The sequence below is a fragment of the Diplodia corticola genome (genome assembly GCF_001883845.1).
Source record: "Diplodia corticola strain CBS 112549 chromosome Unknown scaffold3, whole genome shotgun sequence".
NCBI lineage: Eukaryota > Fungi > Ascomycota > Dothideomycetes > Botryosphaeriales > Botryosphaeriaceae > Diplodia > Diplodia corticola.
The window spans coordinates 422,128-441,867 of NW_017971482.1; the positions used below are offsets into that span (position 1 = coordinate 422,128).

A 19,740-nucleotide genomic window follows, 5' to 3' on the forward strand; every position below is an offset into this window, starting at 1 on the left:
GCGCAGTCAACATCCAAAACAATCTAGTGTCGCATCCACGCTGCTGGGAACTGCATTATTTACAATGTTGCGGCTCAAACCCTCCCGCCAGTGTCCCGTCAACACCATTAATTGCTAACCCGCACCGTCCCGTACCGTCGAGCTGATTAAATCGCGGGCCTCACCATGAATTCCGTTTACGGTAGGACAGACATCCCTCACATCCCTCTCCCCCCCCTACTCCACCACTCCTCCAAAAACACCCCGCCAACACGGTGTCCAGAATACGTCTTCAACGGCGACTACCTCAACGCGCTGCTGGACGGCGGCTACCTGCCGTCGCCCGTGATCCGCATCGGGATCCGGCAGCAGCTGCGGCAGCGGCTGGCGGCGATCGCGGCGACGACGCTCGAGGCCGCCTGCGCGAGCAAGATGCGGTACGTGTCGCTGCTGCGCTCGCGGCCCATCGCCGTCGAGACGGCCGCCGCCAACGAGCAGCACTACGAGGTCGGCACAGGCGTGCTGCAGGCCTGCCTCGGCCCCCGCATGAAGTACTCGTGCTGCTTGTATCCCAAGGGCGGCGAGACGCTGGCCCAGGCCGAGATGGCCATGCTGAAGCTGTACGTGGAGAGGGCGGGGTTGGTCGATGGGATGAGTGTTTTGGATCTTGGGTATGTACTGTTTTTTTTCCCTCCCTCCCCTTTGTCTCGCTTTCCCCTTCTGCAATTCCTCTGTGTTTGTGGGAGGAATAATGGTGCTGTGGTTGAGACTGAGTTCTGATGTGATTTATCCATGTGAAGCTGTGGCTGGGGATCCGCGTCGTTGTATTTCGCCGAGATCTTCCCCAATAGTTCTGTGACGGCTTTCTCCAATTCCCGGACGCAAAAGGAATACATCGACTCTTGCGCCAAGGAGAAAGGTTTGGTGAACCTAAAGGTCATCACCGGAGATGTGGTGGACTACGAGTTTGAGCCCTCACAGTTCGACCGCGTCGTGTCCATTGAACTGTTCGAGCACATGAAGAACTACGAGCTCCTGATGGCAAAGGTGGCTCGGGCCTTGAAACCGGGCGGGAAGCTGTTTGTGCACATCTTCGCGCATAAGAGTACGCCGTACGACTTCGAGAGTGGCTGGATGACGGAGCACTTCTTCACGGGTGGAACCATGCCGAGCACAGATCTGCTTCATTACTTCCAGAGGGACCTGTACCTGCAGGAGCAGTGGTGGGTGAATGGCACGCACTATGCTAAGACATGCGAGGTAAGCCACATGAAAGAATTCGAGAGTTTTGGGTTTCTGACACCGCAACAGGACTGGCTGTCTAAGATGACCGCCCACAAGAAGGAAATCTGGCCCCATTTGGAAGAGACGTACGGCAAAGAAAACACTGCAACATGGTATCACCGGTGGCAGATTTTCTACATGGCTTGCGCAGAGCTGTTTGCGTACGAAGGTGGTGAGACATGGGGTGTCTCTCACTATCTGTTCGAGAAGCCAACCGACAGGGTTGAGTAAATAGCGAGTTCGAGATGCATCCATGGGCGCAAGAGCGTTGAAGCATGTGATTGAACGTTACGTAGAACTTTCGACAGATTTCTTCTAGAGTTAAGTGGCCTTGATCAATATCTTACCATTTCGACGTCTTCGAACTTAGAGGCCTTCATTGATAAAGGTGGCAGCGTGATTCGATGGAATATTCCCAGAAGAAAAGGGCATATTTTGTGAAGCATGCTCGCAAATGAAACCAAAGCCAACATTCTGTCGACGAAGTGCACGTGTACAGCAGGCGATAGGCAATTGTGGTCATCCCAGCCCAGCTCACACCAATTTCCCTGCCGAAGCAAGAGGTTCACCGTGCCATGGGCCAATGCGCACAGCATCGGAGCCAATCTCGGCAAAGCAGTTTCTGAGTATTAACGTCCGATGCATGACTGGCTTGGCGCGGAACTGGGTGCATCAGCCATCGTAGAAGGATATCAAAATCTCAGGGCTGCCTTGGATCTCTCAACGCAAGCTTCTCTTGCCTCAGCGTGCCACACGCGCATATGTACAAGCCGCAGTATCCGAGCGCCTTTCAATTGCAGAGAATTCTATTGTTCTGGTACATTCCCTTTCCCGAAACGTGCGCGTTCAGTGGTCCCACGGGTGCTTCCAGCCCATAAGCGCAGCACCGTCCTTCTTCGCGCGGTACATCAACTGCAGCTTCGGTCAGCGTCGGAAATGGCAACGGAGTCATGTCGGCGTACGAAGAACCACATGCTGGCGCCGAGGCCGGTCGCGAAGAAGCGGTAGAGCGGGCGGACGGGGTGGACGTGGATGGGGTGGCCGCCGTGGCCGTGAGCACCGGTAGGGCCAGCCATTGTTCGGAGTGTCTGCCGCGGAGGGAGTCAGCCAACGGGCGGCAGTGATCGGAGGCGATTGCGCGTACCGAGCGAGGGCTGGTGGTGGGCGAGGTGGAGTACGGATGTGCAGCTGTCGAGCACCCGGAAGCGCGAGGTTGCTTGCGGGCAGCACGGGCTAGCGGCGGGCGGGAGAGCCAGGAAGGCTTGGCGATCTGCAGCGATGGGAACAGAATCTCGCCCTGCACTGGACAACGCGTACCTTCTGAACCCTTGCCCGTCTGTCAAAGCCGTGCCGCCCGGTGACGCCCACTCGAGAAAGCACGCCGCCGCGTCGCCTCCGGCCATCTATCGCCCGCACGCGCATGGCAACTGCTGCGCCGACCGCCCTGTCTCCTGCCGCCGCCGCCCCGCCCACGCGCCGTCTACATGTCGCGACGACATAGGCAGATCGAGCCTCTTCGCCACGCCGACGACTGAACACTCAGACGCGAAACCACCCCGCGACGCTCCGGCAGCACCCCAATTTTGCAGCGCGTCCACCATGGCGCAAGTAGCTGCATCCTCTACGCCTACGCTGGGCCTCGCCCACCGCAAATTCCATGGCTGCTCCGGCATCCGCGACTATGAGATCATGGACAAGCTTGGTGAAGGCACTTTTGGGTAGGTTTCCACCCCGGCGCGTCCGATGCCGTTCCCGCGCTGACGACGGAAAAGTGAGGTCCACAAGGCGCGCTCACGCCGCAGCGGGACAGTCTTTGCCCTCAAGAAGATCCTCATGCACAACGAAAAGGACGGCGTGTGTACTACGACTTCCTGTGGTGTTGACAGACTCTGACACGACTATAGTTCCCCATAACTGCGCTCCGCGAGATAAAGCTGCTCAAGCTGCTCAGCCACCCGAACGTCCTCAAGTTGGAAGAAATGGCCGTTGAACGGACGAGGGGTGTGTACGAAATGCTGTTTGCTCTACGGGCTGGTGCTGACTAGGCTGTAGGTGAGGGAAGGAAGCGCGCGATATTATACATGGTGACCCCTTACATGGACCACGATCTTTCCGGCCTCCTTGACAACCCCGACGTCCGTTTCTCCGAGCCGCAGATCAAGTGCTACATGCTGCAACTTTTGGAGGGACTTAGATATCTGCATGATGTATGGATGATAAGGCAGCGCAGACAGAGAGTACGGTTGCTGACTTTTGCCATAGAACCACATTCTACACCGCGATATGAAAGGTTAGCCCAAGGCTGTTCTCCTTTTATTTCCACGCTAACACAACATAGCTGCCAATTTGTTGATAAACAACAAGGGTATCCTACAAATCGCAGACTTTGGTCTTGCTCGTCATTACGATGAGCCGGTGCCCAAGCCTGGAAAGGGCGGTGGCGAGGCCCAGCGAGACTACACTGCGCTAGTCGTCACTCGCTGGTATCGGCCCCCGGAGCTGCTACTCAATCTCCGTCGGTACACCACGTCAATCGACATGTGGGGTGCAGGGTGAGCCACGCGGTCTGGCCTTCATGAAACAAGCTAACTTGCACCAGCTGCGTTTTTGGTGAGATGTTCAGAAGAAAGCCCATTCTCGCTGGAAACAGCGACCTCAACCAAGCTCAGATCATCTTCGACTTGGTCGGCACTCCGACCGAAGAGAACATGCCAGGATGGAGCCTCCTACCTGGTTGCGAAGGGGTCAAGCAATTTGCGCCGCGAAGGGGCAATCTTCCCCAGGTTTTCCGAGAGTGGGTGAACACTTATTAGTATTCTGAAGCTTTGGCTGACGTTAAGTATCAGGCAAGGATCTTTGGCGATCTCGCTTCTGCAAGAGCTTCTTAAATTGGACTGGAGGAAGCGGATCAACGCGATCGACGCTCTTCAACACCCGTATTTCAAGGAACACCCGAAGCCCGCAAGACCTGAAGATCTCCCGCGTTTTGCAGATTCCCACGAGCTGGATCGCCGTACTGCTCGTGGCAAGCAACAGGCCCTGCCGCCCGCGCCCGCCGGTGGCACCGTCGGTATGGGACCTCACCCTAATGGTGATTGGCCCGGCGGTCCGCCGCCACATGGAGCATACATGAACGGAGACCGGTACCCTCGCGATCGCGGTCCCCCAGGTGCTATACCTCCAGGGCCTCCACGTGGGTACGACGGGCGAGGCGGGCCCTATGACCAACGAGGTCCTCGTCGTCAGCCGTGGGAAGCTGATGTGCACCGCCATACCAATCTACCTTATGCCGGGCCTCCGGGCTCGCGCCTCCCTCCGCCGCCCCCTGAAGGAAGCAGACACCCTCTGCCACATCCTCCCACAAATCGAGCCTATGGGACTGGTGTGGCCCGTCCTATTAGAGTCCCGGGAAACGTTGACACATACATACCAAGTTATTCTGACGGTGGTCGCCGTGGTTCAAATGATAGAGAAAGAGACGACCGCAGTTCCCGGGATAGGAGCAGACCTCCGTCCAGAGACAAACAAAGAGGATACCGGGATAGACGTCCCCGTGACGATGATGCGCTTGATTACGATGAAGGAGGACGGCGCAAGACGCGCAGCAGAAGCCCTGCAAGCGATGCTTACGAGCGCCGCGACCGCGATAGGGACCGCGACCGGCGCGAGCGAGAAAGGGATCTTTACAGGCGATGAGTTTCTAGCGGTTGTTCGTCACCATGTCATTCGGCGACAACGAAGCAGCACGACACGGCGCTACGGCAACGTGTCTGGGATGGCGTTGATGATTTCTTCTTCTTCACGGAATGGGCGGTCGGATGCATAGCGCGGCGCACCGGGAGGGCCATACAGCTTTACAAAAGTCGCAGCCGACAGAAATACCCCCCATTGGTAGAAGTAACAAGAGCTGATGACAGCGCACGACCTAATACAATGCCGCACGACGGAGGGTGGGCACGGTGCAGTGGTTCAATGTAAGCGCCGGGGAGTGGGCGCGGGCGATAAAGGTGGGTGAACCTTTGTTTCGATCATCGTCAGTCTTTATTCACTGCGAGGTCTCTCATTAGCGGCCGTTTTGCATGCTCGCGGTGGTTGTTCAGCATGCATGGGACATGTTTGCGCACTTCCATGGTGAAAGGCCCTTTCGGATGCGCTCATCGGGTTAAGTCGGCGCGTTGGCATATGTAATCGAAGAAAGTTACCAAAAGAAAGGAAAGTCATTGTTAAGAGTTGAGGAGATGGGGCGGGCGGAGGTATGTGTCAGTGGTCAGGATCTCTACGCTCGGGTGATTGACGAAGCCCAGTACCTGGCTGGCTATCTTGCCATGTGGTCCCGTGAGACGCCGGACAAAGGTCGCGCCTTCCGTTTACATTCACAGGTCCAAGTGCCGCTCTTCCCAAAACAGGCAGTGGCCGCCACAACAACACGCGCCGTGGACTATTTCAACTCCTCGCCCGACTCTCCCTCGCCCTCCTTCTTCATACCCGCCCACACTTACACTTGCCTACTTGTGCCAAAACTAAGTAAGGCATCGCTCACCCACCACAGTTGCTCCTTGACTCCACTACACTTGAAAATGGCGTTGGACAAAGACAAGGACAAGACCCTCTCGACGGCCGAGATAGAGGCCATGCTCAAGCAAAGCGAGAAGCAGGAACAGGCGGCGCACAAGCGTGCCACGAAGGCGGCCAAGCGCTTCGCCAAACATGAGCTCAGCAAGTTCACCTCGCCCAAGACCCATGGCGGTCGGAAGTCACTGATACATGTCCGTGTTTCGCAGCGGCCGAGGAAGAGGACTTCGCGACCGGGATTCGCAAGCAGCTGGCCAACGTGGGCGGTTACCTGTACAAGCCGGACTACCAGCATGCTCGCCTGAGGACGGAACCGCCGTGTAACCGACCCGAGCACTCGGAGTACACCAAGAAACAGATGAGGGGGGAGAAAGAAGAGGAAGGGAAGCAGAAGGAGAGGGTCGAAGATCCTGAGATGAAGACGACGGGCGTGAAGGACTTTGCGCCTCACAGCGGCCCGAGTGCCAGTTCTGGCTTGTCGACGAAGAAGAAGGTCGACGAAGCAGCCGAGGCTATCATGCCAAACATTCAGAGGCTGTCATTGTTTGCAAACCTTGAAGATTCTGAAAGTGATGAAGACAGTGTCATCTCCTCCGCGCCGAGCAAGGGCTCTGGTAAAGGTTCGCCTATGACCGCCATCCCCAATGTTGGTCTGAGCAAGTTCAGCTCAATCATGGGAACCACCGCCGTCGAGTCGTCCACTTCTCCCAACGCGAACGCTTTCAAGTCCGGCCAGACCTCATCTGCTATACACAACGACAAGCCTACTGAAGTCAGCTCTGCTGCTCGATCCCGTTCATCAAGTGCTGGCCAGGGTACGATAAAGCCTGTACATGAAAAAACTGGAGAGCTCGATTCAGCGGAGCGTGTTCATCCATGGCCGAATCTCTGGTCCGCCTACGCGCAAAAGCCCCCCACTCTGGCCCCAAACCAGTGGTCCATTATCAACGCTAACCTGAAAACTCTGAATGGACCGGAAAATGGCAGGATCAGCCCGTGCGACCAGGAGAATCTTGAGGCTTATAATCAGGTCCATGAAATCTTGGAGGAATCTTGGTTGGTGATGACCGGCCAGGTCCCACCTGATGGCAGCCTTGTCGCTCAAAAGATTGTGAAGCCTATGCTGCAGAAGGAGAAGCCCGACATGGGAGCAAGGCTGAGAGTCTACGAAGAGAAACTGACGCTCCGAAGAACAGTGCTGAAGCTACCTGGAGAGGAGTGGAAGCGCCTGTCGGGCGAGTCTGACAAGTCGACATCTTCTTCCAGCGCGCCGTCCATGGGAACGCCAATACCGCTCGCCAGCCCGCCATTCATGCCTTCCTCCCCTATGGGAACGGGAAGTCCGCTTACTAGGTCCTTCAACAGCCCGTACACTGTAGGCCCTGATGACTTCACAGATTCTCCGACCTCACCCAACACAAGCAAACGCTCGTCTGTATCAAACATGCGGGACTCGACCCAGTCCGACCTTCAGAACTCGGTGGATGAAGCTGACAGCAAGACCTCTTCGGCCCACTCATCCTTCCGTGGCCATCCGGGTGCTCAGACTCCCTCGAGGCGCAGTAGGTTGGCGTCATTCACCAGTGCTCTTAAGGTATCGAAGTCTCCCAAGAAGGGCTCTAAGTCACAGGACACCAGCGGCGCAGCCGGTCGAGACATCGTAATGACTCCCATTGATGCCCCACCTGTCCCGATCATCCCTGCGACCTTCAGTGCCCAGAACACTCCACAGACCTCGTTCGATACCACTGCATCTAGTACAGACACGCCACTCACCAACGCTAGTCCTCAAGTTCCGAGCCTGAATAGGAAGGTTTCTAGGAGTTTTGGCGGAAACCCCAGCACGTCGATGGCGGGTTTGATGAGAAAGAAGTCCACGTCCTTTGACGGTACCCTTGGCCTTGGAAGCGGCGAGCAGCAGACGAATCTGGAGTCTGCTGATGCCACCATGAACGCTCAACTACTTGCGGAGAAGAAACAGTCAGCTTCCTTCAGCGGCACATCGACCACTGGCGTGATGTCACCTGCGATCCCGGACCTCAGCATGTTCAGCCAGTCAGCAAGGACGCCGGCAACTCTAAGTTCTGCCGATTTCTCATTTGTTTCCGGAGCTGCCCGTTACACACCGAACGCTTCGATGACGGATCTGGGAGCCACCAAGCGTTCAAGGAAGCATAGCCGCACCTCGTCTGGTGTCAGTATGTCTAACAATGCCATCGATGCTCACCTCGATGAGCTCCTCAATGAGTACAGGGCCTGGATCGATGGCAAAGATGGACTCATGGATGACAATAGCAGACGCTCGGAGCGACCTGATGTCAAGGAGATCCTCAAGCCGATCGATTACGAGGAAATCCGCAAGCTCAAGCCTCGTGAGTTCGAGGCTATGGCTAACGAAGTCAAGAAGATCACGCACGCCGACCTGCGCGCCCAGGTTTTGAAGGAACATCACGATGCTCGCTTCCCGCCTGGTGTCCCTGGTCGCCCGGCGTCCTCGTTCGCTGCGCTCCCTTACCTTGCCCTCCGTATTGCGCGCAATGCCCTGGATGTTGTCAACGAACATTTTCTTCATCAACTAAACTGTGACTACGAAATCGAAAACCACCACTACTCTAAACGCGAGCGTGACTGGAGTGAGGCCTGTCCGGGTGCCGTGTATCCCTACCCGGGCGTCTCTCGTCCTACGAAGAAATCTTACCTCAGGGCGGGATACGCTGCTGCCTGGGCGACGCGGTTCGTACAGTGGGCGCAGGAGCAAGAGCAGTTGTGGAAGTACGAGAACATTGACCTGCCGACCATGGGTGAACCCGGTGGCGGCTTCAAGCGCCCGGGTCGCACGCTGGAGGCAAAGCTCTTGCTCAACATGGTCGACGAAGAAATGGACATCGATGGAAGTACGGGCGATCTTAAGGTTGAGGGCGAGGGTGCGATTTTGAAGGAGGACCAAGTGCGGGAGATGTTTGAGAGGCTGGCGAGGAGGGAAAACCAGAAGGGCACGAAGAAGGTTTGGGCAGCCTGTGAGGAGCAAGTCAAGAGGTTGGCGATGATGATGGACTTGGAGAAATATGAGCGCCTGGGAACGAGTGTTGCTACCGGCAGGTCTTCACCTGAGGAATTTCTTAGAACACGTCCCAAGGAGTCGGCGCTTGCCAGGGCCGGCCTGTACGCAGGCGTTTGAACTTGTTCGTCAAGGGTGGATACTATATTCACGGTTGCAAAGCCGGAACCTCTAAGCAGACAGATTGTTCGGGTGAGTGACTAGCGGATCCTTTACAATGACGATTGTAGGTTGGCGGTTGGAGGGGATCAGTTCCAAATAGAAACCCTGACAGTAGTTTGACTTATAAGAGCTCTAGCCTAGCGAGGGCTTAGGACTAGACTGCTATATAGAATCGAGACTGTCAAATCTCACCCGTTGCCACCCACCTTCTAGTAAGCACACGGAGCGCAGAAACAGCGGAGTGCATCCATTTCCTGAGGGGTTCGTATTTCGCATTCAAAGCTTCGCGTGCTTGCCACCCTTCATTTCCAGTTCCTCTTCCCTCTTGACCTCAGCTTCGATCTCGTCGTCCCAAGGAATTCTAAACTTGGCATGCTTATTGTTCAAGGAAACATTGACTTTGTGGTGCTCAGCGGTAGCGTAAACGATGCTGCCGTCCAGCGAAGTCATGTCGCCCTTTATCATGGCCATGGTCTTGCCGACTTGAACAACACGCGAAGTCAGAAGCACGGTAGTTCCAAGGGGAACCGCACGAAGATATGAAATATTGAGGGTGCGGGTAACGCCGCCCATGAAGCTACAGGGAGTCATCAGCCGAGAGTAGTAGTGAGAAGAAGAGCGGCGCACGCACAACCAGAAGTCCGGGCGCGACAGGGGATTTAGTGCGGAGGTGGTAGCCATGTCTGTAGCGCGTCAGCTAGCTCTGGCGGGGGAACCGACACGGCGGGACGGGGCGTACCAAATATAACTCCAGCAGCCCCACCGTGCATGACATCGTTGAGATTCGAGAACTCGTTGCCGATGGTCAGCTCGAACTGGACGAAGCCTTCGGGGCCGGCGTCGACGAGCTTCATCTTGTTCATCACCTCGCTGTCAAAGTCCTGTGTGGGGAGGCGAGGGTTAGCATGGGATGGCGGCTCAGGCGCGCGCATGGTTCTGGATGCGGAAACTGGCGGATGGTAGCACCAACCACATGGCCGTGTGGGCGCTGCGCAGCAATGAGCTTGTACCTGTGCGTCGCTCGTAAGCGTTGGGCGAGAGAGGCTGTGGTGGGGCAGCGCAATAATCATGGAGCCTACCGGTCGAACAGCGCCTGCACGGCACGCATGGCCTTCGCCCGGCCGTCAGCATTCGCACTCGCCATGGCTTGCGTTTCTGGGGGCGGACACGGCAGAGGCAGAGCTGATGAGCTGAGCTCAGAGGGAGCAGCAGGCTGATAACCACTGGTGCACTAGCGGAGCCCCTCCTCGCTTCGGCTCAGCCCTGGGAAGACACCTCGGGACGGCGGGGATCTACGGCTAGCGCCGTCGGTGGCGGCTGCTCGCATGCAATCCGAAACCCAATCACCGCGACGCGAAACAAGTGGTGCTGGCTGATCATACGTCCCACGTCCACATCTCGAGACCGAGCCCTAGCTCGACACGTATATACTTCGCATCCGCAGCTGGCCTGCTCCACCCTCTCTCACGTTCCCCCTTCCTTCTTGTCTCTCTTCACAGCGCTGCTCTCCCGTTAGAGCCTTTCTTCACCTCCGGCGCGTCATGGCTTCCCCCGCTCCACCCGTCACCAAAGAGGTCCGCCGCAAGGTGCTCAAGGTGCTGTTTTTCTCGCTGTTGCTGGACCTGGTAAAGACGCTTCGAAGCCTCCCGCTCCCGCCCAATTGCTCACAGCTCGCCCTGCGCAGATTTCCTTTACCTTCATCCTTCCGCTGTTCCCGAAGCTCCTCGAGTTCTACCGCGACCACGAAATCGCCAATGCCTCGTCCAACACCGTGCTCAACCGCGTGCTCTCCGGCCTGAACGCCTACAAGAACGCCTTCGCAAAGCCCATCAACGACCGCTACGACATCGTCCTCCTCGGCGGCGCCCTGGGCTCGCTCTTCTCCTTCCTGCAGGCCATCGCCTCGCCCATCATCGGCAAGCTCTCGGACAAGTACGGCCGGCGGACGGCGCTGCTGTGGTCCATGACGGGCAACATCCTGTCCGTCGCGCTGTGGGTCGCCGCGACCGACTTCCGCACCTTCCTGGCCTCGCGCGTCGTCGGCGGGCTGAGCGAGGGCAACGTGCAGCTGGCCATGGCCATCGCGACCGACATCAGCGACGACGCCCAGCGCGGCGCCACCATGGCCCTGGTCGGCGCCTGCTTCAGCATCGCCTTCACCTTCGGCCCCGCCCTGGGCGCCTGGCTGTCCACCATCACCACCGTCGCCGCCAACCCCTTCGCCACCGCCGCCGGCTTCTCGCTCTTCCTCATCCTCACCGAGACGCTGTACCTCTACTTCGCCCTGCCCGAGACCCTGCCCGTCGTGTCGTCCTCGGACAAGGCCACCGCGAAGCCGACAGCCAACGGCAACGGCAACGCCAACGCCAACGCCAACGCCAACGCCACGGCCACCAAGCCCGAGACCGAGACCACCACGGCGACTCCCCGCGCCCGCACCAACTCGCACGCCCTGCTCAACTTCACGCACTTCGCCTTCATCCTCTTCTTCTCGGGCATGGAGTTCTCGCTGCCCTTCATGACGTACGACCTGTTCGCGTACGGCTCGCGGCAGTCGGGCCGCCTGCTCGGCTTCATCGGCCTCGTCGCGTCGGTGCTGCAGGGGTCCGTCACGCGCCGGCTGCACCCGCTGCGCGTCGTGCAGACGGGCGTGCTCAGCTGCGCCGTCGGCTTCTTCCTGCTCGGCCGCGTCACCACCGAGAAGGGCTTGTACGCCGCGGCGGCGTGCTTGGCCGTGACGAGCGCGACCGTCGTCACGGGTTTGAACAGCTTGAGCAGCTTTGAGGCGAGCAGCGGCGAGAGGGGCGGCAAGTTGGGGAATCATCGCAGTTGGGGTAGGTTGCTTTGACTATCACCTTGCTTTTTTTTTTTTTTTTGTTTGCTAACTCGGTCGCTGCAGGTCAAATTGGTCGTTCCCTTGGCCCGCTGATTTTCTGCTCTCTGTACTGGTGGGCTGGTCGTGAGTTTGCTTACGCTGTCGGTGGAGCTGGCATGGTTGGTGTGTGCGGGCTGGTATTGGGTGCATTGAAGGCGCCGCCCGGGACAGAGGTTAAGAGGAAGAGTAAGGAGCAGCCCGCAGCGGGAGCGGAGAAGGTTGTGAACGGTAATTAGTGTTGGTAAATAGTGTGAATATCTCCATAATATATGTGCTTGAATATTTGCTTCACTGTCTGCCGAGTTTTCAAAATTTCACAAGTGCTGTAGTGGGGGTTGGAAATAACCGCTGTCCGTGATGGGTATGTATTTTTGTTTCTTTTTCTTGAGCGTACATAAGATCCCAAGCTCTCCCAAAAAATTGCCAGCCCAAGTTCCCGATAAACGCCAGTCGATGCTTCACATATGGTACAGAGGCCGAATGCAGCGGTCTGCCGTCTATTTCTTCCTCTTTCCCTTGAGTTCTGCGGCATCCGTTAGCATACAGTCCCAACCATACACCAAATCTTGACCAATTCTTACCTGGTGGACCCCTCTTCTTTTTCGGCGCGCCCTTTCCACGGGCCTTGAGCCTGTAAATCCACAGCCATCAGCACGCGTCCAATCGGATATCATTCCTCGCAACACCACCACCGCGACGATTTCCACCTCCACCGATGCAGTATCTCCGTTTTGACCACCTTTCCAGCCAGCGAGCAAGATGATGACGAGTATGATGACGTACGCAGCGACCTTCTCCTGCCTGTCCCACTCGTACGTGTCCAAACCCTCCCACTCCGGATACAGCTTCACGAGGTCGTTGAACGTGCCGATGCGGCGCGGGTAGTACGCCGCGACTGAGGGGCCCTTAAGGCGCTCGCGCAAGACCTTGGTGCCCAGACGGTGGCCCTCCGGGTTGAAGACGGTGTTGAAGACCTTGCATTGGACCTGATTATTTACTGTAGTGTCAGCCTTTGCTTCGCTTTTGGAGTGTGTGGGTGTTTCGGAGGCTGAGGCGGGTCCAATGGGTACGGAAAGAGGCGCGGAGGAGAATTCTACGCACCCTCATGAGGTCGACGATGCGCGCACGTGGGACCGCCATGGCTGCGCGTGAGGTTGGTGATGCTTATCGTTGATTCACCCGAGAGCCGTGCGGTCGTCGCGCGAAGTTGAGATGTAGGCGGTGAGTATTTTCTGCCTCTGGCGCTAGTACGCAGGAGGTATAGCTCCCGCTTTTCCAGCGGGGCGGCAATTCATCTCCGTCGCGTCACCGTCGGCAACGAACTTTTTTTGATGTCCACCGTCAACAACTACCTTGACTCGCCTCCACCAGCGCGCTCGCCAATTTTGTTGGAGCTTCCGAAGCTTAAACCTTGCATACCCGCCGTGCCATATTATACTACCAGCATTGAGCGGATCGACCGACCGGCGCCACTAAATCGCTCACCATGAACCATAACGGCGGCGGCCCCAGAGGGGGCGGCGGCCGCAACGCCAAACGCCCGCGACCAGATGGCCATGCCCATTCTCACGCAGACAGAGGCAGCCCACACAAGCGCGCTCGCGAGAACAACAGAAACAACCGCAACCCCCACCGCCAGAGAGCACCGCCGCAGCCATCCTCCTCCGCCGCAGCGCCCAACCTCGCCGCCATCACCGAGCTCCCCACGCCGCTCCCACCGCTCCCACCCATCAATGACCCCACCAACGCCACCCTCGCCTTCACCCATACATCCGTCACCAACTACGCGACCGAAACCTACGACCGACTGGAATGGTACGGCGACTCGGTCATCGAGATGGCCGCGACGGACCTGCTGTGGGACAAGTACCCGTCGCTGCCCGGCGGCCGGCTGTCGCAGATACGCGAGGCGCTGGTGAACAACGCGAGACTCGCCGCTTTCGCGCGGGGCTACGGGTTCGACGACATCGTTTCAGGCAGCGGCGCCGACAAGAACGACGGTACTAGCGGTGGCAGCCGTTGCCGCCTCCGCATCGACCCCCTCAGCTGGGCCAACGGCAACCAGACCAAGATCCTCGGCGACGTCTTCGAAGCGTACATCGGCGCCGTCGCGCTCGAGGACCGCGCCGCCAACAGGGCAGCATCATCATCCTCTGCCATCGACCCCGTCGACCGCACCACCCCTTTCCTCCGCGCCCTCTGGACCCCCTCCCTCTTGCCTACCCCGTCCTTCGCCGACGAGGACGACCGCGCACAGGAGGCCGTCAAGGCGGCGGCCAGCCGCGCGTTCGCTCCCTCGGGGACCGGCCTGAAGACGTGGTATGAGGACGTGGGCGACATGGAGTATGAGAATAAGGCGCAGCAGCGGTTTCGCGTGGCTTTTTACGTCAGGGGTTGGGGGCATGAGCGGTTGAGGTTGGGCGAGGGTGTGGGACAGAGCAAGAAGGTGGCGAGGGCGAGGGCGGCGCAGGATGCGTTGGATAGGAGGGAGAGGGAGGTGGAGGTGAAGGAGTTGGCGGAGCAGGTGGAGAGGTATTTGCTGGAGAGGAAGAAGAAGAGGGAGGCGGAGGAGGCGGAAAAGGCGGAAAATGGTGGCAAGGGGGAAGTGGAGGTGGAAAGGGATGGCAAGAAGGAGGTGGGGGATAGTTAGAAGGAGAAAAGTCAGAGGGGCGGTTAGTCAAGCGCTGTGGGTTGAATAGGAGAGATTCACTCTTCAGAGAGTAAAAAAGGTTCGGACTGCTGAGGCTGACTCAAAAGGCATACTTATTGGACGGAGTTATTCTCGGCTGGCATTGATTCGGTTTGTTGGTAATGATACCCACCCCCAGATGACAATATCACACCATCTTCAGCTAATGCTCCGGGCCGAAGTGGCTTTGGCCTACCTCGGGGTTCAAAGAACCGTCGTTGGCGTAAAAAGCTCCGCCTTACTCTTGTGACGGTAATGATGGGTGGAGAGATCATGAATTCTTCGGAGTTTGATATTTACACATATTCCCCACACTATCTTTTGGTATACATGTTCGCTCCCAGAAAAGGGAGTGGTCCTCAACTCACCGCATAGCAACCTCGGTAGGGCTACTTGGGTTTAAGACTAACGTGGGGGCGAAGATTCTACGGCAGGATATTAGACAACTACACTGTACTTCCCTTCTGGCCTTCGGACTCCATGGCAGGAAATGCCCCTCTCGGACCACTGCTTTCCTCGTTCATTCAAACTTGGCAGGCTGAAACACAGGTTTTCAACACCGAACTGGAGTACGAGCCAATGACCATACTACATAGGTCAATTGAAAACGTCGATTATACTGCCTACGACATTGACAATAAGGCTTTGAACGAGTCTGGGATGATGGCCTCGATTAAGTCTGCATCAGACGATGGATGCACTTACGGCCTGGCGAAATCTACTGAGGTGGCTCTCCTGGAAAGTGGTGGTGCCTCATGGGCTAGCATATCAAAACCCCTCAAGCCACCGTGGCCCAGGATCTCATTATATTCTTGGACGATAGATGATTCCATCCCTGGTACGATTTACATGAAGCATTCCGAGGAATACCAGGATAGAGAGTTGATTTTTCTAAGCACTCCTTGGCTTGCGCCCTCAAACGAGAGCTATTTAGCAAACTGGACGTTTGTATCTGAGTTCCGCGCGTCCGGACAGCTGTGCACTAACAAATACTACATGGCAAACATGACGGTCGTAGCACACTTCTCAGACAGCTCTTCTGAGTTGAGCTTCGATGTGAACGAGTATCGGAGTAAGCGGGTATCGGTACCAGACAGCCTCACTTTGTTGCAAAACGTGACACTGAACGACAACCGGACATCTCACATCTACCCTCCGTCGACCAGGTCCAGTCCACGTTTCGGTGGGCTTTCTGTCCTGCTTGGCGCTCTTCACAACTTTGATGTGGGGGGAATCATTGATGACCATGACTTGGTAACTCAAGCAGCGAAGATCAAACAGAGATTCTTTGGAGAATTGCTCCAGTCGTCCTTGTCGCGTCGAGGAGCCTCGAACACCGAAACCATCGAAGGCCGCACCACTGTGGTCAATCGACGGATATGAGCTTCACAGCGGCAGGACCCCATTCACAAACAATTTCTTGGATATGTCGTTCCTCGGCAACCCTTCGCGGCCTATTTGCTGCACCAACGACTTAGCCGGTGCATCCGGACAAGCCAACGCCGCCATCGGATACTGGTCTCCGCTCGACGCAGCAGACTTCCCGTTCCCGTCAAGCACATGGCCCCGAAACTTCACAACGAAATGGATCTACGGCGACCTACGAGGCGGCTACAACATGTCAACGAAATAACGCGGATCCGGCTCCGTCTCCAGCTCCCCGGAGCACTTAGTCTACAAGAACAAACCATCAATCCAAGCCCTCCACTGCGCCCCGATCCTCGAGTCGGCCACAGCCTCGGTCACCGTCGACCAAAACACCAGCAAAGTCCAATCCTTCACCATGCTCGACCTGCCCCTCGCTCTCTCCGCGCCGTGGACCGACGGCCTCCTGCGCCACCTCTCCACCGCCAACCGCACGTCCGACGCCGACGCCGTCACGTACAACGTGACAGCCAGCTACGGCGTCCTCCTTTTCCTCGCCTCGCTCTTCGGCGCACCCGACACGGCCGGCTACGCCGCCGAGAACCTGATCGACAACCCCTTCAACGTCCGCGACCGTGACGCCGGCCTCAACGCCAATCGACTTCATGGCGTACGCCATGCCCGCGGCCACGCTTCCACCACCGCTTCCACCGCCGCTGCTGCTGCTGCCGCCGCCGCCCTGCTCGACGCGCGCGCGCTGCACGACCTCGCCAACAGCGACCTTTGCGACCTTCCAGCACTTCGGAAAAGCGTTCTAGACAAGACGTGCATGTGTTCACCCAGCACACTCAAAGGCAGACCGACCTGGATATTATCTGAACAACTTTCCGCACGCCGTTCCCAGCTCAATCTATTATGTTTCAGCACGTAATTGCCCTCCGAAGTGTTTATGCACAGCTTCTTCTCAGGACGGGCAAAAGGTCATGGACCTAATGCCCAGTACTTCTCGGGTTGCCGAGGTGATGTGTGGAAAAGAGCTCAAGATATGTGGTCTGGAAAAAGTCAGAGCTGGAAGGTTGCGGACATGGGGATGTATTTGCCTGTGTATGTATTGCGAAGCTAAAAAAAAAAATCGTTGGCGTCATGAGTATTGCTTCCTTCCGAATGCACCAAGCCGCACGAAAATCAAGCCATAGTTCCATCTATGCAGATCGCCCCTTTGAGTCCTCCAGAGGGCCTCTCCGGCGTGAGGCCTTCCCCCTAAACCCCCGTCCCAAATCTCGACTGCTGGAGGGGCGAAATTTCCCCATCCGAACAGCCTGATCTTGAGCCTTCCGACTCTGCTCTAAGCACACTCACCACCGGTGCTTCCTTTCCCCTTCCATTCTTTTCAGCCTTCTCGTCAAACATCTCGTCAACCGACGCCGGCGGCGCCTTCAACCTCGGGTGTGTCCGGTCGCTCAGGTCCAGCACACCAAGCCTCTCCCGACTCTCGGTGACAGGCACGTCCTTGTCGCACCGCCGCCAAGTGCCCAGTCCGAGCTCTTCGTGGGCCATACGCTGCAGCTGCAACGTCTCGTTCAAGCTCCATTCAAGCCGGGCGTAGACGTCGAGGTTGCGGCGGCGCTGGATCCACGCGACGAACGGCTCCAGCGTGTATGAGACGACGATGATCAAGCCGCCGATGACGAGGATGGTGGCGAGGCCGAAGACGGAGAAGTTGGTGTAGGCGGTGCTGAGGATTTTCTGTAAATCTGCAATCAGTTTTGCTCATCGCGCTGGACGGCCTGGTGGCGGTGGTTCGACAAACCTGGTTCTTGCACAACCGCTTCTCCGCGCCCGTCGACGCCCTGTCTAGCCAGCGGTCCGCGATCCGTGAGTCCGAAGGCCCGGCTGCCATGCCGACAAAGTCTCGCTGCATGAGCGCCAAGCTCGCGTTGTTCCACTTCTCGACGTCGAGCTGCCACTGGTTCGGCGGAAGGTAACCCACCTCTCCCCTGTATGTGCGAGAGAAAGAATCCAGCCCGGACGGCCCCAGCATCTCGATCTGGGCCCCGAACATGTCGAGGGGCCCGGCTATGACCCCCAATACCCACTCAAACATTTCCAACTGTCCATCGTCTTCCCACAGACTCTTGCCAGCGCTGGAAACATCGCTCCATCCGGCTAGGGGTGTGCACCCAACGCTTTTATCCAAGCTGGGGTTGCAGAATTGATGCTGCACCGTGAATCCCATTGGAGATGCTACCTCGTCGCCCCAGTACACGTCGGTCAGGCCATCCGTCCCTTTGTGTTGCGATTCGCCCGCCTGGCTGTGCGCAGCATACCACGGATCGTCCACTGGCTGAGAAAACAAGACGGTGTTCGTGGACAGGAAGAACAGGTAGACGTATGCGTCAGTCCTTGCAAGCTTCTCGATTGGTTGAAAGCCCGAGTCCTCCTCATCCAGAGAGCCGTTGGTGAACGTAGCGCCAGTCGCCCTACGAAAAACGTTAATAAGAATAAAATCAGGATCTAAATTGGGCTTCGTCACTTACCCTACATCGAAACTCGCCGGGGGGCCTGTGAAATCCGTCGATGCGAATTCTTCTTTTTGGAGGACCGCGTGTTCGTACGTGTAGTTGAAAGTGGCGTCGCCTTTCAACCTCTGCCCGTAGTAGTAACGCATGTAAGGAGTGGAGAGATTCGGGCCGAGACTCGGCACTTGCTCTTTGTACCCCTCTGTCACCAACGGAGCGCAGTGGATGACTCGTCTGTACTGGTAACGGTGACTTGTCGGCATGTTCAGGCCGAAGTCCTGGTGGCTGTCGAGATAGCCCGTGTCCAGCAGGATGTTTGAGTCCTGAGACTTGCAGATGTCGGCCTCGAATGGACAAGTTGCGTTTCGAGTGACCTTCGTGGGAAGGTTCGTTTGCACGAACCTGTCGCAGCCTTCGTTGCTCTGAGGATTGACGTAGCATTGTTGTGCGTAAGTGGCGCTGGAGGCGTACAGTTGAGACAGGTATGGCAAAAGAAGAGTGCTGAACTCCGTGTCGTTTTCGGTCGATCTCATTAGGGTCAGACCGCAGTCATTGCTTGAGACGAGCACCGCGTTCCCAGTAATGGTCGAAATTCGAGATGAGTAAGTACTGGCAACAGCGAAGGCTGCCAGAGTCAGCAAGGCGAATGCTAACGATGGTAGGATCCGTTGGTAGCGCCTCCCTGGAGATGGTGTTTGTTGCCATGCGTAGAAAATCTGAAGGAAGCTTGCGAGCCCGGTCGCTGCATTCGCCGAGTTTCGGAGCACTGCTTGTCGTTGGTGGTAGAGGGCGTCGCCTGAGGATTTTGTAGAGCAGACGGAATGAAAAACGAAGCAGCCGATTCTCCAGAAGTGGGTTCCAACAATCGTCACGAAAAGAGAAAGGAAGGCGATGAGAAGACTCCCGCTCGTGCGCGTTGTCGTCAGAGTGGCGCCGAAGATTTTTCCGCGGGACCAATTGGTCCAAAGGCCCGTGTAGATGTCATAGTACGTCGTCGAGTCGGGAACCGCAGACAAAGCGTCCATCTTGAACACGAGAAGGGGTGTATTCTGTGGGACATAAGACCGAAACATGGCTTCGCAAACGCAATATACCAGCGACAAGCGGCCCCCACCAGGCCGCGAGCCCTAGAAGGCTACCTTGCATGCTGTGTAATAGTCGATGTGGATTTTCAACGGGGATATCGAAAGGCTTGAACTATTTTAGACGAATTTGCCTAAAGTGGAACCAATCGTGT

At 57.1% G+C, this 19,740-nt stretch overlaps 8 protein-coding genes across 8 annotated transcripts; 5 read left to right on the plus strand and 3 right to left on the minus strand.

Annotated features, from left to right (window-relative positions):
* Window positions 1-165: 165 nt before the first annotated feature.
* BKCO1_3000140 (cyclopropane-fatty-acyl-phospholipid synthase) lies at window positions 166-1,494 on the plus strand (the record flags this gene model as incomplete). The annotated part of the gene is made up of 3 exons (XM_020274031.1): window positions 166-650; window positions 780-1,239; window positions 1,291-1,494. The coding sequence occupies 3 exons, from the start codon at window positions 166-168 to the stop codon at window positions 1,492-1,494; spliced, it is 1,149 nt and encodes a 382-aa protein (XP_020134695.1).
* A 1,047-nt stretch (window positions 1,495-2,541) lies between these two features.
* BKCO1_3000141 (serine threonine-protein kinase bur1) lies at window positions 2,542-4,959 on the plus strand (the record flags this gene model as incomplete). The annotated part of the gene is made up of 8 exons (XM_020274032.1): window positions 2,542-2,981; window positions 3,036-3,117; window positions 3,168-3,264; window positions 3,316-3,470; window positions 3,526-3,553; window positions 3,602-3,815; window positions 3,863-4,057; window positions 4,110-4,959. The coding sequence occupies 8 exons, from the start codon at window positions 2,542-2,544 to the stop codon at window positions 4,957-4,959; spliced, it is 2,061 nt and encodes a 686-aa protein (XP_020134694.1).
* An 881-nt stretch (window positions 4,960-5,840) lies between these two features.
* On the plus strand, window positions 5,841-9,013 carry BKCO1_3000142 (uncharacterized protein; the record flags this gene model as incomplete). Its single annotated transcript, XM_020274033.1, has 2 exons — window positions 5,841-6,009; window positions 6,045-9,013. The coding sequence occupies 2 exons, from the start codon at window positions 5,841-5,843 to the stop codon at window positions 9,011-9,013; spliced, it is 3,138 nt and encodes a 1,045-aa protein (XP_020134697.1).
* Window positions 9,014-9,331: 318 nt separating this feature from the next.
* On the minus strand, window positions 9,332-10,199 carry BKCO1_3000143 (thioesterase family protein; the record flags this gene model as incomplete). The annotated part of the gene is made up of 5 exons (XM_020274034.1): window positions 9,332-9,632; window positions 9,687-9,738; window positions 9,795-9,936; window positions 10,026-10,065; window positions 10,135-10,199. The coding sequence occupies 5 exons, from the start codon at window positions 10,197-10,199 to the stop codon at window positions 9,332-9,334; spliced, it is 600 nt and encodes a 199-aa protein (XP_020134696.1).
* A 397-nt stretch (window positions 10,200-10,596) lies between these two features.
* BKCO1_3000144 (tetracycline transporter) lies at window positions 10,597-12,166 on the plus strand (the record flags this gene model as incomplete). The annotated part of the gene is made up of 3 exons (XM_020274035.1): window positions 10,597-10,680; window positions 10,740-11,889; window positions 11,955-12,166. 3 exons carry the CDS (start codon window positions 10,597-10,599, stop codon window positions 12,164-12,166), a joined length of 1,446 nt encoding a protein of 481 aa, XP_020134699.1.
* Window positions 12,167-12,427: 261 nt separating this feature from the next.
* Window positions 12,428-13,070, minus strand: BKCO1_3000145 (mitochondrial 37s ribosomal protein rsm27; the record flags this gene model as incomplete). The annotated part of the gene is made up of 4 exons (XM_020274036.1): window positions 12,428-12,453; window positions 12,512-12,561; window positions 12,714-12,916; window positions 13,032-13,070. The coding sequence occupies 4 exons, from the start codon at window positions 13,068-13,070 to the stop codon at window positions 12,428-12,430; spliced, it is 318 nt and encodes a 105-aa protein (XP_020134698.1).
* A 346-nt stretch (window positions 13,071-13,416) lies between these two features.
* BKCO1_3000146 (nucleolar rnase) lies at window positions 13,417-14,580 on the plus strand (the record flags this gene model as incomplete). Its single annotated transcript, XM_020274037.1, has 1 exon — window positions 13,417-14,580. The coding sequence occupies one exon, from the start codon at window positions 13,417-13,419 to the stop codon at window positions 14,578-14,580; it is 1,164 nt and encodes a 387-aa protein (XP_020134701.1).
* A 1,729-nt stretch (window positions 14,581-16,309) lies between these two features.
* Window positions 16,310-19,528, minus strand: BKCO1_3000147 (cytochrome p450 protein; the record flags this gene model as incomplete). Its single annotated transcript, XM_020274038.1, has 4 exons — window positions 16,310-16,798; window positions 17,344-17,730; window positions 17,795-18,464; window positions 18,522-19,528. 4 exons carry the CDS (start codon window positions 19,526-19,528, stop codon window positions 16,310-16,312), a joined length of 2,553 nt encoding a protein of 850 aa, XP_020134700.1.
* Between the last annotated feature and the right edge of the window lie 212 nt (window positions 19,529-19,740).